At 40.2% G+C, this 13,340-nt stretch overlaps 1 protein-coding gene across 1 annotated transcript in view; it reads left to right on the forward strand.

Moving 5' to 3' along the window:
* Positions 1-1,049: 1,049 nt before the first annotated feature.
* The window catches only part of B4GALT5 (beta-1,4-galactosyltransferase 5), a 48,659-nt gene continuing 36,368 nt past the window's right edge, over positions 1,050-13,340 (forward strand). The window contains exon 1 of the mRNA XM_026697498.2: positions 1,050-1,639. Within this exon, the coding sequence (XP_026553283.1) occupies positions 1,516-1,639 (124 nt within the window). The 5' untranslated portion in view covers positions 1,050-1,515. The remainder of the gene's footprint in view (positions 1,640-13,340) is intronic.

Here is a 13,340-nt window from a genome sequence, read left to right on the forward strand (position 1 = left end):
TAAGTTGATGCTGCCCTGTGTCTCCTTTAATTTACCCTTTTTTCCTTCTAATGTAGGCATGTAGTTTCTCCTTGATAAAGAAGGTACAACTCTGAATTTTTCAGCCTTCCACATTTTCCCTGTAGATCTTTTGCTTGTCCTTTGCTTAGCCTTTTGTGGTGGTTGATTAGTAGATCCAAACCTTGCCATAGGGTGTTTTCCATGGCCACCAGTTGGAATTGATAAAATACGTATTGTACTTTTTGCTTTTAGAAGTTAAATGATTTCAAATAATTGGATCAATAGAATCAATGCTATGAGCTAGTGATAACTTCTGAAATGTCTTCAGTCATTCTACAAAGGCTCAGGAGCATAAGAGTATGCCAATAAAAGTCTCATTTTGCCCCAGCCAGTTTCTACCACTCCAACCAGGTGCCCTACAGTGTGTTAGACTCTACAATCACATCATCTTTGTAAGCATGGCTCGAGTATGTATTAATTTTAGAAGTGTATGAGGCTTCCCAATTGTGTAACTTTAATCATTATAGACCATGCTGATTAGGAAAATGATGGAAATGCATAGGGAGAGGATACAGAACATATAAAGGCTATTCTAAAGGACTTTTCACACAACAAACTGATTTGCCTACAATTGTATAAATTGTATGGCATGATATTAACCAAGATCATTTTGCTATTCACTATTTTAACGCTGTTCACTATTTTAAAATAGTGACTTAACTGTGTGGACATAATCTATATTTGACAGACATTTCTAATGCATGGTTCAGATAATTAAGTGAAGTCATTATAGGAGAGCTTTGTTAGCCCGTGGCAAGCAAAAGACACTCCATTTACATGTGATGAAATAAGCTGTTATCTCGCAGAATCTCATGCTGTTTATTACAATGTATTAGTCTGGAAAGCGACTAGTAGTCTTTAAGTGACTAAATCTTAAGCCATTGAAGGACAAGGTCGGGCGAAAACGGCCTCCGAAACTCGCCAAAGCAGAGCGAGATCGATGACCTCACTGGCCAAGGCCACCCCTCCCAGGCTGCCCGCGAGACCAGGAAGAACGAAAAGGGGAGTTTGCGGACGGTCCCTGAGTGGTGGCCGGCCGAGACCGAGGGAGCGCGTCAAGACCAGGTCCGCTTTTGACGCTCCGAAAAAGCGGATTTTGCAGAGAGTCCCTGAAGGCCCGCTTTCTCCGCCCTCGCCGGCTCCTCCCCCTCCGTTTGCCGGTGCTTCGAGCCTCGGGAGCGGCCAGGAGGTTATAAAGGACCGGAGGGGCTCGTCGGGCGGCGCTGCTGGCCGACTCTTTACTCATGCAGCGCCGTCGCCGAAGGAGGGGAGCCGTGCGAAAGCACCGAGGGAGCAAGTGAGGCAAGGAGGAAAGGACTCCCCGCTGCTACATCTTCGCCGCCGCCGCCGCTCCCTAGTCAGCCGTCCCCTCAGTTAGCGCCGCCGTCCGCCTCCCTCCTCTTTTTCCTCGCCTCAGTCGGCTCGCCTGGAAGCGAGGCGAGGAGGGGGCGGACCATGCGGTGGAAGCGGAGCCCTTGGAGGCCCTGGCGGCTTCCCCGGCGATCGTTGCTGGCCGCGCTCTTCTTTTTCTCGCTCTCTTCCTCGTTCCTCTACTTCGTCTATGTGGCCCCCGGCATTGGTAAGGGTCGCGCCGTGCGGTTGGGAAAAAGCGGCTTCGTCGTCTCCGGGTTGGCCAGGGAGGGGCGGCGCGCCCGGGAAGAGAGAGGGACGCGCTTCCCCGCCCGGCCTGCCTTTGGGGGAAGGAACGGCGGGAGAGGGGGAGAGAACGGCGGGCAGCTGAGACTGGGGGGGGTCTTTGGAGTGGAGGGGGGCGCGCGATTTTGGCGCGCGTGCGCCCTCCGCGGGCAAGGTGGTGGGGGGAGAGGAGTCTAACGGTAGCGCAGGAAAGGGGAGGGTACTGAGCGCTGCCTGAGGTGGTGTGGGGCTCCCCGCCAGATTCAGGCCGCCGCTGCTGCTGCTTATTGCAGCGCACGGGAGGAAGCGGCCGTGTTGCCCACCTCTTCCCTTCCCTTTCTGTGCCTCCCGCCAGCTCCAGTTGCCGCAGCCAGTGGTGGGGGCTCGGTGCCTGAGGTCTGTTGCCTCTGTCCAAAATTTCGCCAACCGGTGCCGAGGGATCGAAGCGCTCTCTTTCTCTTCCTCCCTCACAAAACACATTTCCTCCCCCGAGTAGTTATTGGCGACTTGGACTCTTGGAGGCTGAGCTCCCGGGTCGTGTTTCCTTTTTGCAGCCCATGATAATTCCTGTTTCTGAGCCTCGGAAACGAGTGTTCTCGTAAGGCTGCAAAAAGGAATATACTTTGCTCCTTTAAAGCGCATTTCCTGTTATTCGAGCAGATAGAAAGGGAGAGAGGTATAATCTGTAGTCCATAATACAGTCGAAATGACTTTTTAAAACATTCGGTTAGTACATGTCAGGGTTCCCCCTCCCCCTTTCAGAATATTCTGGGGTGTGAGGGACATTTTGTCATTTAAGATAGTATTTTCCCTACTTTTATACATGGTGGTGAACATATTTAATACTCCTACCCCCTATTTTCCTCACCACAACCCTGTGAAGTGGGTTAGGCTGAGATAGAGTGACTGGGCTAAATTTACCCAGCCAGATCAATATCAAACATTTCCCTGACATCCACAAAAGCGTTTTTCCCCTTTCCCTTCTCTCCTTAATAATGTATTCTTTTTACATTACTATTCTCTAGCTTCTTTAGTTTTGCTCCTGTTCTTTTTATCTTTGACCTTGATTAATTCAGCTGTTTATTCCTTTAAATTCTACATACAAAATAGAAGGTGGTATACAATTCAGGTGTTGAATTGGGAAGATGATTGAGGTAGTAATACTGTACATGTTCAGATGTGGTGCCTTTTATATCAATCCTTTCAATCTGAACTGATAGACTCTTTTATTAATTAACTATTTGGGTCAGATAGCACAGGAGAATACTTTATTCTTGCTATTGGATTGGTGTATAGAAACATCTCTATCAAAATTTGACAATTTCATTTGTAATTGTCATAAGAGGACTGTAAGCTTAATACTGGTAATACCTGCTGGCTAATTTATTGCTTTCTGGAGAGTTTGTGATACATTTAGTTAATCCTTTAGCTTATTTTTAAGTCTCTTCTTTTACTTATATTCAACATTTTTTTTATCTTTGGCCATTTAATTTATTGATACACACACACACACCACCACCATCATCATCCCTAAAAGCCTTAACAGCACTGCTAAAGTGATTTAGACCAGTGAAAAGGAATATGTTCCAAAGGCAATTAACCATGAAAAGTCAGGACTATCAAAAAGATCTGTTGCTGGTTCAAATTCTTGTCCTTTTTATGTTATTACTTTTAACAGAAGTGAACATTAGGGAATAAGGTTATAATCCTAAACATATTTTTATGATTCCTTCTATCTAAGCCATAGTAATATAATGGTTGTCTAGAATATGGGTTATTGATATGGAACTGAACTTAGTCTGATTACGCAGGTTGATAACATAGGATTGTTGGTAACTTGTGACCTCTCAACAGCCTTTATTATCATTTATTGTGATACTATTCTAAGAAAATTTTGCAGGTGATTTAGATGTGATATCCTAGTTCTATCTTATGTCCAAAAGGTAGCATTGGAAGACTATGCTTCAGTGCTTGTTTATAACAAATTCCCTCAATTTTAAAAACTCAAGATGTGTTGCACTACATTTTCCATTATTCATTTCCAGCATTGCTATTGGTCATGTGTATGTGGATTATGCATGTTATAATTTAACCTGGGGTCCCCAAACCTGGGCCATGATCCAGTACCAGGCCATAGCCTGTTCAGAACCAGGCCACACAAGTGACAGGCGAGTGCACGCAGCTCCATTTATTTGAGGGGGAGGGGGCATCCGCCACTTGTGTAAATGAAGTTGCATGCACAAGTGCAGGCACCCATTGCTTGTGCGGAGCCATCCCTTCTCTCCGCCCCCCGCCCCGCCAGACCACAAAGCTGGAAAGGATGAAGATCCCTGGTTTAACACATTCTGAGAGCTTCATGTTGGGGAAATCTAACACATGATATAATGTATTTTTTCACCTATGTTACTAATAACAATATTCTCATTCAAAATTTTGAAGTGATATACCATCACTATCTTAAGGCATTCTTTATTTAACCTCAAGTGAACAGTGGAAGCCTGACAATGTTTCCCGGTTTCAATTTACTTAGATATTATCATTTAATCTCTGTAGGAAGAATATACATTTTTGCTTAAATAATCAGGTTTGCATCTTGAGACCATTGCTTGTTATTAAATTGCTCCTGGATGTATACATAGTGGTATTGCAAACAGTGCATTTGCATGGCTAGGGTTAGTATATTGGTTGTGTCTATACTCAACCTGATTGATTTGGCAATAATTATTCTTGTTTTGTCCACATAACTTTTTAAATTTGCATTCTTTACTAAGGTTACTTTGAAAAATATCTAGAAACTGGTTTGTTCAAAATTCAATAGATAAACATTATTGCCTATAGGTGAAAATCATGCTTATAACTAGCATTGGCTACTATAGGTATCTTATGACAACAATTGAGTCTAAAATTTTTATTGCTAAGCAAGACAGTTGTTAAGTGACTTTTGCCTCAACCTTTTCGCCACAATTGTTAAGTGAAGCCCTGCAGTTTTTAAGTTAGTAATATGGTTATTGAGTGCCTCTGGTGTCTCCATTGACTTTGCTTGCGAGTTGAGGTCTACCTGTAATGTGTGTTTTTAGATTTAGTTTAAGATTTTAATTGTGACATTTATAAAAATGTATATGATTCCTTGGAATCCAAAGGCCATTGGCCTGAGCTTGGATAAAGATTGGATTTTTCTGAACTCACTCAGTGCTTCAGAGTCTTGGAAAACAAAAATTCTTATGCTTTCAGCACACTATCAAAGAGCTTCCATTTCCCAGTCAACTTATAGGCTACCTCAAAAAATACATTGGTTCTTGAAAGCACTCTAAGTTTTCCCTATTATTTGAGAAGCTAGTCAGTGAATATCTAGGATAGCCTAAATTAATGGTCAATTGGATATTTTATGAAAATAAAAACAGAAATTTTAGTACTAATGCATTGTATCTGCATTTACATTGCAATTGGAAAAATACAGGACTTCTATTGTGGTCGCCAAGTAGTACAGTTGTTAAATAAGTCATCATGTGGCCAGCCCCAATTTTGCAACCATTTTTACTACAGTTGAGTGAATCAGTCTTCCCCAGTTGACTTTCCTTTTTGGAAGCTGGCTGGAAAGATCGCGCATCACACTCTTGTGACTAGAAGACACGGCAACTGTTGTAAATGCAAACCAGTTACCAAGTGTCTGAATTGCAGTAGCTGACTATGGGGTTGAATGATGGTTATAACTTTGAGGAGGAGTCATAACTCAATTTTTCCAAGGATGTAACTTTGAACCACCATTAAATAAATGGTCATAAGTTTATAAACTTTTTAGTATCATTAAGACTTTTAGATCTTTGCTGTGTTAATTCGCTTTTGAACTGAGTGTTGATTCTTAATCTTTAGTATAGCATGAATAATTTATAGAGAACATTGATAAGTGTGATATGCTCATTAATTAATCTCTTTATAAAAATTGTAATGTTTTGAAATTTTTAAACAATTTCACTATTTCTCTTGAATTTTTATTTTTCATTTTTTAAGAAGTTAATCTTTGGAGATTTAAAAAATATTTTATATAATCTGCAGAACCTTTTGTTTATATTTAGTTCATATCAGTGATTCTTGTTATTCCTGTTATTGTTATTAATATTTTGTTGCATGAAATCAAACTTTGATATATTGCTATAGAAAAGATACTTTCAGAATCAACAAGATGTCTGCTTTTAAGCACTGACCTATTTGATTAAATCTAAATTTGTACAGAGTGCTTCCTTCTATGAATGGGACACAAAACCCATCAGTTCTGTTTCTTGGAGTTACTCTAGAATATACATATCAAAACAATCTAAATTAAATCTCCAGTCAGTTTAGGAAACAACTGTTAGTCTAAATTTTTTCTTTTCTTCTGTTACAATAGGATTCAACTTATGTGCGACATTATCTATCACACACACACACACACACACACACACACAGAGAGAGAGAGAGAGAGAGAGAGAGAGAGAGAGAGAGAGAGAGAGACATGCCCTGCTACCGTTGGTAGGAGTGCTGTTTTCTCTTTGGAACTGCCTTGATTAAGGTATTATTTTCTGCTTGATTATTTGTCTGGTATTAATGTCTGCTTATCTGGCTGTTGGAGAAAGTGCACTCTGTCTTTTTGTTTCCTCCTTAGCTTAGAATGCAGGGAAATTGAACATGTAGGGGATTCCTGGATTCATCAAACAAATCATTTTTTCACTTTTTTTTCATTCAGACAAATCAGCCATCAATAGTCACATATAGATAAATCACATATATACACCATTCAAAAGAGACAGTAAAGAAGTTAAAAAGGAAACAAAAAGACCAGGCTGCATGCTTTCCAGCAGCCACCCAACCCAACTATAAGCAGTGAATTGGATGCACCTCTATAACTAGGGGTCTTCAAACTTGACAGCTTTAAAACTTGTGAACTTCAATTCCCAGAATTCCCCAGCCAGCATGCTCTAGAATCTATAACATAGGTTGGTAAAGCTGAAATCCATACCCATCTTTTCAAAAGATAATATCTTTAATTGAGACTTCAAAGGGGTGTTGATATCTAAAAGCACATATGAAAATGTGGATGGTTCAGGCATGAATAGACTCATATTAGGAAAAAAGGCAGACGGTTATAATTGTGTTTGTTCAGGACAGTTTGTTCAGTGCTCATTAGAGTTGTGTATGCCATTTAATTTATTCCTAACTCCTAATTTCTTTTATTTAAATGGGCACTTTTCCAATGACAGCTTGGCACAGTCAGCAGATTTGGAAAGAAGAGCATGGACATGATACCTTCACAAGTTCATGTTTATTACCTATACTCTCCTTTCCCTCTGATCCAAAATCTGGAGACATAACAGGGTTTTGGAGACTTAACTAAGTAGTAAAGACTCTGCAGAAGGGAATTTGAAAGTGTGGCGAATCATAAGGTACTGCTACTTCAGAATGAACAGTGGAATGCTGGCTTATGTGAGCATTAGTGAGCAGAAGGATGTGGAGCTAATCATTGATTGATCATTGTCTGTTTTAAAAAATTTCTTACTGCTTGTGTGTGTACATTTGTTGCATAAACTCCTTAACTGTCTAGCAGACTGAGTATCCCTACTTCTCAGCCATCCTACATATGGATCTATGAAATTTTCTCCCCTTGATTTCTAAGTCATGAAAAAGAAATGGAAAGATAGATTTCTATGTCCCTACAGGGCTGTGAGAGGTGAAGTGAAAGAATAAAACAAGGAGCCTTTACCATAACTTTGCCTATTCCCAAACATAGTTCCCACTGTCGAACACAGCTGCCTACCCAATTTCCAAGCTTCACCCACCGACTGCTATAAGTGATGCTTGTTTTTTTAAGAAATAGTAGGCTGTGGTTGTTATTAAGACATAAGAATTGAAAATTAGAGGGCTCCCTAGCAATCTGGATAAACAGAAATGCCTTGGGAAGGAAATGAAAAAAAAATAAGGATTGTCATTTAAGGAACAGGTCTTCATCACAAAGGCTCTTTCCACATCAGATACCCTATTCTTAACACAGATATCTGCCCTGCTGTTGGAGGACTCCAGACTTACACCAAGAGAAAATGAAGTCTTCAACTTGTGTCCCATAATCTCCCTTCCATCCCCTCCATTACTAGCAGTGGCTGATGAAGGCTGGAAGGCATTAGTGGGGACTAAAGGAGGAGAGAAATGAGATGCTCTTAAAGAAGAGGATGAACCAAGGATGGTTCGTGTAGCCATTACATTTCAATTTTTGATGAGTTGCCTGGACCACTTGAATTACAACTCAAATTCATGCTGCAGGTGCCAGACCCAGGGATTCCAGGAAGAACTATGTATAAAAATATGTATGTCAGATATATGCAATATGGCCAGTAACTTTCTGTCTATATATATTGATTCTGGGAAGTTCCAACAGGAATTAGATGTTTTCCAGACATACTGCCCTACCTACGAGGGTGTTAAATGAATTACTGATCATGAATCCCAATCAGGTTAGACCAGTAGTGGTTAACCTTTTTTGGCTCCCATGCCGATAATTGTGCGCTTACTCGCTTGCATGTGGTCTCATGTTAGCACCCAGAAGGCAATGCGTGCTGTCCCCCCTCACGTGCTGCACATCTGTGCATGCGTGATTCCCTCTTTGTTTGCCGTGCATATGCGCATGCATGTGCAATTCCCCCTCATGTGCTGCACATCTGTGCATGCATGCATGACTACCATCACATGTGCGTATACACATGCGATTCCCTCTTGTGCACCGCACATTTGCGCATGTGCCTTGATCCTCAGACACAGCATGGCCCTGCACATGCACGTCCATCTCCCACGCACCTGCCCCTTTGCCCCCTGTGCATGCGCGCCAGATACCTGACAATTAGCTGTCGGGTGGCGGCATTAAACAAATACAGTTGCACAAATGACCATACATGTCTTATAATTATTCACCTAAATTATTCACTTGCTGGGACTTAGATATGTAGGTTAGTATATCCAGTTATCTGCCAGCTATATATTTGTCAATGTATTTTTAAAGTTATTTTTTGCCCATAGTCACTTTGTTGAGATGATCAGCATATAAATTGAAGAAAATAACAAATGTGTTAGTAGCCCTTCAGTTATTATTTAAACATCCAAATACAGGACTCATGAAATTGGATGAAAATATCTCATTTATTTAAAAATGTCTAGTTATGTGCTTCTGTCTCTAAATGAAGGAATCTTATCTATTAATGTTGATAGGACAATGCATGTTTATCTGCTGAGTGGTGTATGATTTATGGTCTTTAAAAAGTAAACTTTATTTCAGAACTACACTGACTCAATAGGTTTATTGCTCATAAAGCAAAAATTAGTTATAACATGTTATTCTAGTGGATTATTTGCTATTAAATTAATCTCAAGACAAAAGGAATGCCTCATGGAATGCCTTAGGAAATCCCCAATAGTTTTAACTTATTTTTATAAGTGCAGTATTTAACAGAAGCTGGGCAAACACCTTTTGTATAATCTGAAAACTTTCTCTTTGGAAGGCTCTTTTGTGTCAAATAGAGATTTTGGAAAAGGAAATTGTAAAAAAATTGCATTTGAAAAAATATGGATCCTTATGAGCAAAAAAAAATTCTTGTGGTAACATTATTGAAGTTTGGTAATGTTCCTTTGAAATTTAAAAAGAACTGTTAATATATCTTCAAATCAAAATGTAAATCTTCAAGTGATTTACTTCATACCTCATTGCCCTTTTCTTGATTAATTGCTTAGAGGTAGCCCTCAACTTATAACTATAATTGAGCTCAGAATTGCAGTCGTAAGTCATTATGGTAGTAAGTTGATGTGCCCATGTGACCAGAAGTAATTTCTGCCCTGTTTTGCAACAGTTGTTAAATGACCCCATTCATTTGGGAGTTATTTTGGCAGAAACCAGCAAAAAACATCACAAATTGTCCTGGGGCCATGGAATGCCATGACCATTCATAGAGCTTATCCACTTGACATGGAGACATATGATCTCAGGAAAGTGACACAACCATTTACAATGGTTGGGGGGATGCTTTATGGGTCATAAAGTAGAAGTTGTAACAGTCGTAACTTCAAATGATTGTAAGATAACCAGTCATTAAGCAAGGACTACCAGCACTAAGATTTAGCCTAATTTAATGATAATCTATTTCCCATGCTTCAGACAAATGTAATAAATTTATAAGTCAGGCATTTTTCAAGAGTTTACTTTCCAATCTTGTTTTGGCTATAAATATGTGGAATGATGAAAGGGCCGTGCTAGAACAAATTCTTAAAAGAATGTATTATGTACAGTTAGTGGCTTTTTGCTTTGGATCATGTTGACTCTTTAGGCCAATAGTATTTGGAATCTTTCAGGTAAAGACAGTTAATGAATTTAAATTGCAAATTGAAAGAATCTAAACTATTTGGGTTTTGGGGGGGGGATTTAAGTGTGTTTTATATTGGAATTGAAATAAGAATTCACATCTCATGAACAAAGTTCATTTCTTGTAAATTCACATGTTACATCTATGACTCCTTAAGTCAGAAATTTAAAATGGGTCTTCATCCGTCCATATTCAGGGAGCTGACAGATTCAGCCTTCCAGCAGTGGATTTATTCACCACTCCAGACAACACCCAGCTGCCCAGGTACTTCACCAGGTTCGCCACACCAGGGGCAGAGGGGATCAATGCCCTCTGGAGCCAGGGGCCACCAGGACTCCTGTACGCCTTTCTGCATCTTCCTCATTCCTGCTGTGATCAGGAAGATGCTGGCAGAGAGGCAGAGATTTTACTCCTGGCTCCCCATTGGCCCAGACGTCCCTGGTTTGCGGATCTGGTGAACCTATCAGTAGCTTGACTTTGGAGGATTCCTCCCAACAAGATCTCCTCAGCCAGACGTCCCTGGTTTGCGGATCTGGTGAACCTATCAGTAGCTTGACTTTGGAGGATTCCTCCCAACAAGATCTCCTCAGCCAGGGGGCCCAGGTCCATCCAGAGCTGCAATGACTGCAGCTGGCTGTCTGGCACTTGAGTGGGGAATCTTTGAACGGGGACAAATACTCTTCCAGAGTGATTGCCATGATCCACGTCTTTAGGAGACCGTCAACAAACCGTATATATGATGCTACTTGGAGGGCCTTTTGTCTGTGGTGTATCAAGACTAACCAGAAGGACACCTTTGCATCGATAGGTGGGATTCTGGAGTTCCTCCAGGATGGGCTGGACAGAAGGCTCTTGCCAGTACACTTTGTAGGCAGGTGGCGGCCTTGTTTTCAGTTTTGTCTTCAGGGACTTCGGATTCTCTTTCCCTAGTCACATGCTAGAAAAGAAGTGGCACACTCTTGACGTGTGTAGAGCGCTCTGTGTATGTGCGGCTACAACTGTGGGCTGGGCTAGAAGAAATCTACTGGGCTGCCACTTGGTCATTGCTCTCCCCGTTTATCCGGCACTATCGTCTGGATACCTTTGCTTGTGCTGAAGCTGCCTTTGGCAGGAGGGTGCTCCAGAGGGTACATACGGGGCAGGGAGATCTGGACCATACTTAGGTCCTCCCATGGACACGCCGGCTTTGATATGTCCCTGTCCTGCACTCGCAGCAGCATATCAGAGAAAGGGCTCACCTGATACACCCATTCTCGTTAGCTGCTGGAGAGTCTAGCTCCACCCTAGTAATATCTGGTCTGGGCTTGGTAGGACTATTGGTTTTTTTACAGAGACACATCACATCTGTCGAGTCCACTTCGCTGAAAGTTGGGTAACCATGGCAACAGTGGAGGGACTAAACAGCTTGGCAGACTCACTATGGCAAAGAAGGCCTCTGCCTTCCCTGTCCTGGACTTTCTACAGCTAACAAGAATGGGCATATCAGGTAAGCCAATGCCCTTTCTATGAAGTTCAAAAGCTTACTTCTAAAAAGAGGAAGAGAATAGAAATACATGAGCTTGGGAGGCACACTCCACTGTTTTTAACTGAGCAAAAATAGGGGAAAGATGTTTGGATCAAGTTGTATGAAGAAGTAAATGTCTTTTATTCGAAAGCTGTATTTAAATAAAAGGTGTTCATACATAAAAATTAGTATGTATTTCTTTATATGTATTAAAAGCAATGGCATTTATTTAAATTGATCCACATTTGTTAGTGATTGGTAGGTTTAAAAGCTGAATTAATTGCTATAAAAATAAGGCGAAAATTTTCTCTAGTGAAGATCTAAGAAAGGATTTTAAAATATCTATGTATGGTGAACAATTAGATCTCGCTTTTCCTTCTTTCTTCAGCTACTTTGATTTTTAACTTTAAAAGTCATTCAAAGAAATCTACTTGTAAGATTGAGCAAGAATAAACATTTGGGAACCTGGTGTAGATTCAGGCAATCAAAAAGTCTGATTTATATGTATAAATAATTACATGAATACAACCATGACATCATATTAGCTGCAAGATAAAAATGGCTAGAGTTACAGTTTTGCCATAGCACCTGACAAGTTCCATTTCATGCAAAGCTGCTCTTTGCAAACAAAATGGAACAGGGCAAATAGAGCTGAATGAAACTTCGCCTCTGGGAATTCAGTCTGTAATTTTAACATCAGAGAGACAAAAGCTGAGTTTTACGTAATTTACCGTACCATATTTAAAATTGAACTGTAATGATTTTTTTTAACCATGTGGTTCTTGGGAATTTTTTACTAACAAACCTACCTTTAAGTGTTAGAAGGTTAACCATAGATTATGGTGCAATTCTATGCTAGAATGATTTGATTTCCTGTATATTTATATACTGGTTGAAGCTATATGATGCCACAACAGAAACATGGAATCCATCAATGTGAGCTTCCTATTGATAATGCTGCAGCAAGATGCATTGGATATTGAGTACAACCGAAAATCAGCACTAAAGCACTTTTAGCCCAATTGAACTAATGTACCATGTCAGAAACATTACATAATTAAAGATAGTCATTGAAAATTATTGTAATTTCATATTTCTCAAGATTTCTATGTGATACAGTCATTCTGAAATGGTATTTGTGTTCAGTTTGAAGGGATCATAAATACCAAAAGTTTTTCGGGAAGCAAAAATTTTGAAAAAAGTTGTTGTCCAGTCATATAATGCTATTCAGAGACAATTCATTCCTGATTTCCACAGTGGGTTTATATAACTTATATGTCAACATTTTTTAAATAAAACATCAAATAAATTGTTTTCAAGAAATGTTTTCCTTTCAGATAATGTGGGGAAAGAAGTAAATATCTCCTGGCCTTTTGGATTTAATTTATCTTAGTTTATTATTTTATTTTATTTTTGACAGGTCACTGTTTTGCAGTTCAAACACCATTTATACTCCCCTAATCCAACCCCATCCAACTCCTGTTCCCATGGGCCTCATTTGGGTATGCTCATTTAATGTCTCCTTTCATTAATAGAGGATTGATCTTCCTGAAGTTGCTAGGATGCATGATCTGCTTGTACTCAATCAAGGGCCAGGACAATGGTAAAAAGAATAAATTAACCACCTTAGCTAACTACTTCCTAGATACAATCTAGATTGGTATCTAAGAACTCCTTGTTTGCTTGAGCAACAGACTGGAGTGGATCTGAAAGATTTATGAATGGGCCATGCTATGTTTGGAAAGTTGCAAGACATAACATGAGGCACC

This window comes from Pseudonaja textilis, chromosome 3 (assembly GCF_049901715.1).
Source record: "Pseudonaja textilis isolate UNSWEBS1 chromosome 3, rPseTex1.2, whole genome shotgun sequence".
NCBI lineage: Eukaryota > Metazoa > Chordata > Lepidosauria > Squamata > Elapidae > Pseudonaja > Pseudonaja textilis.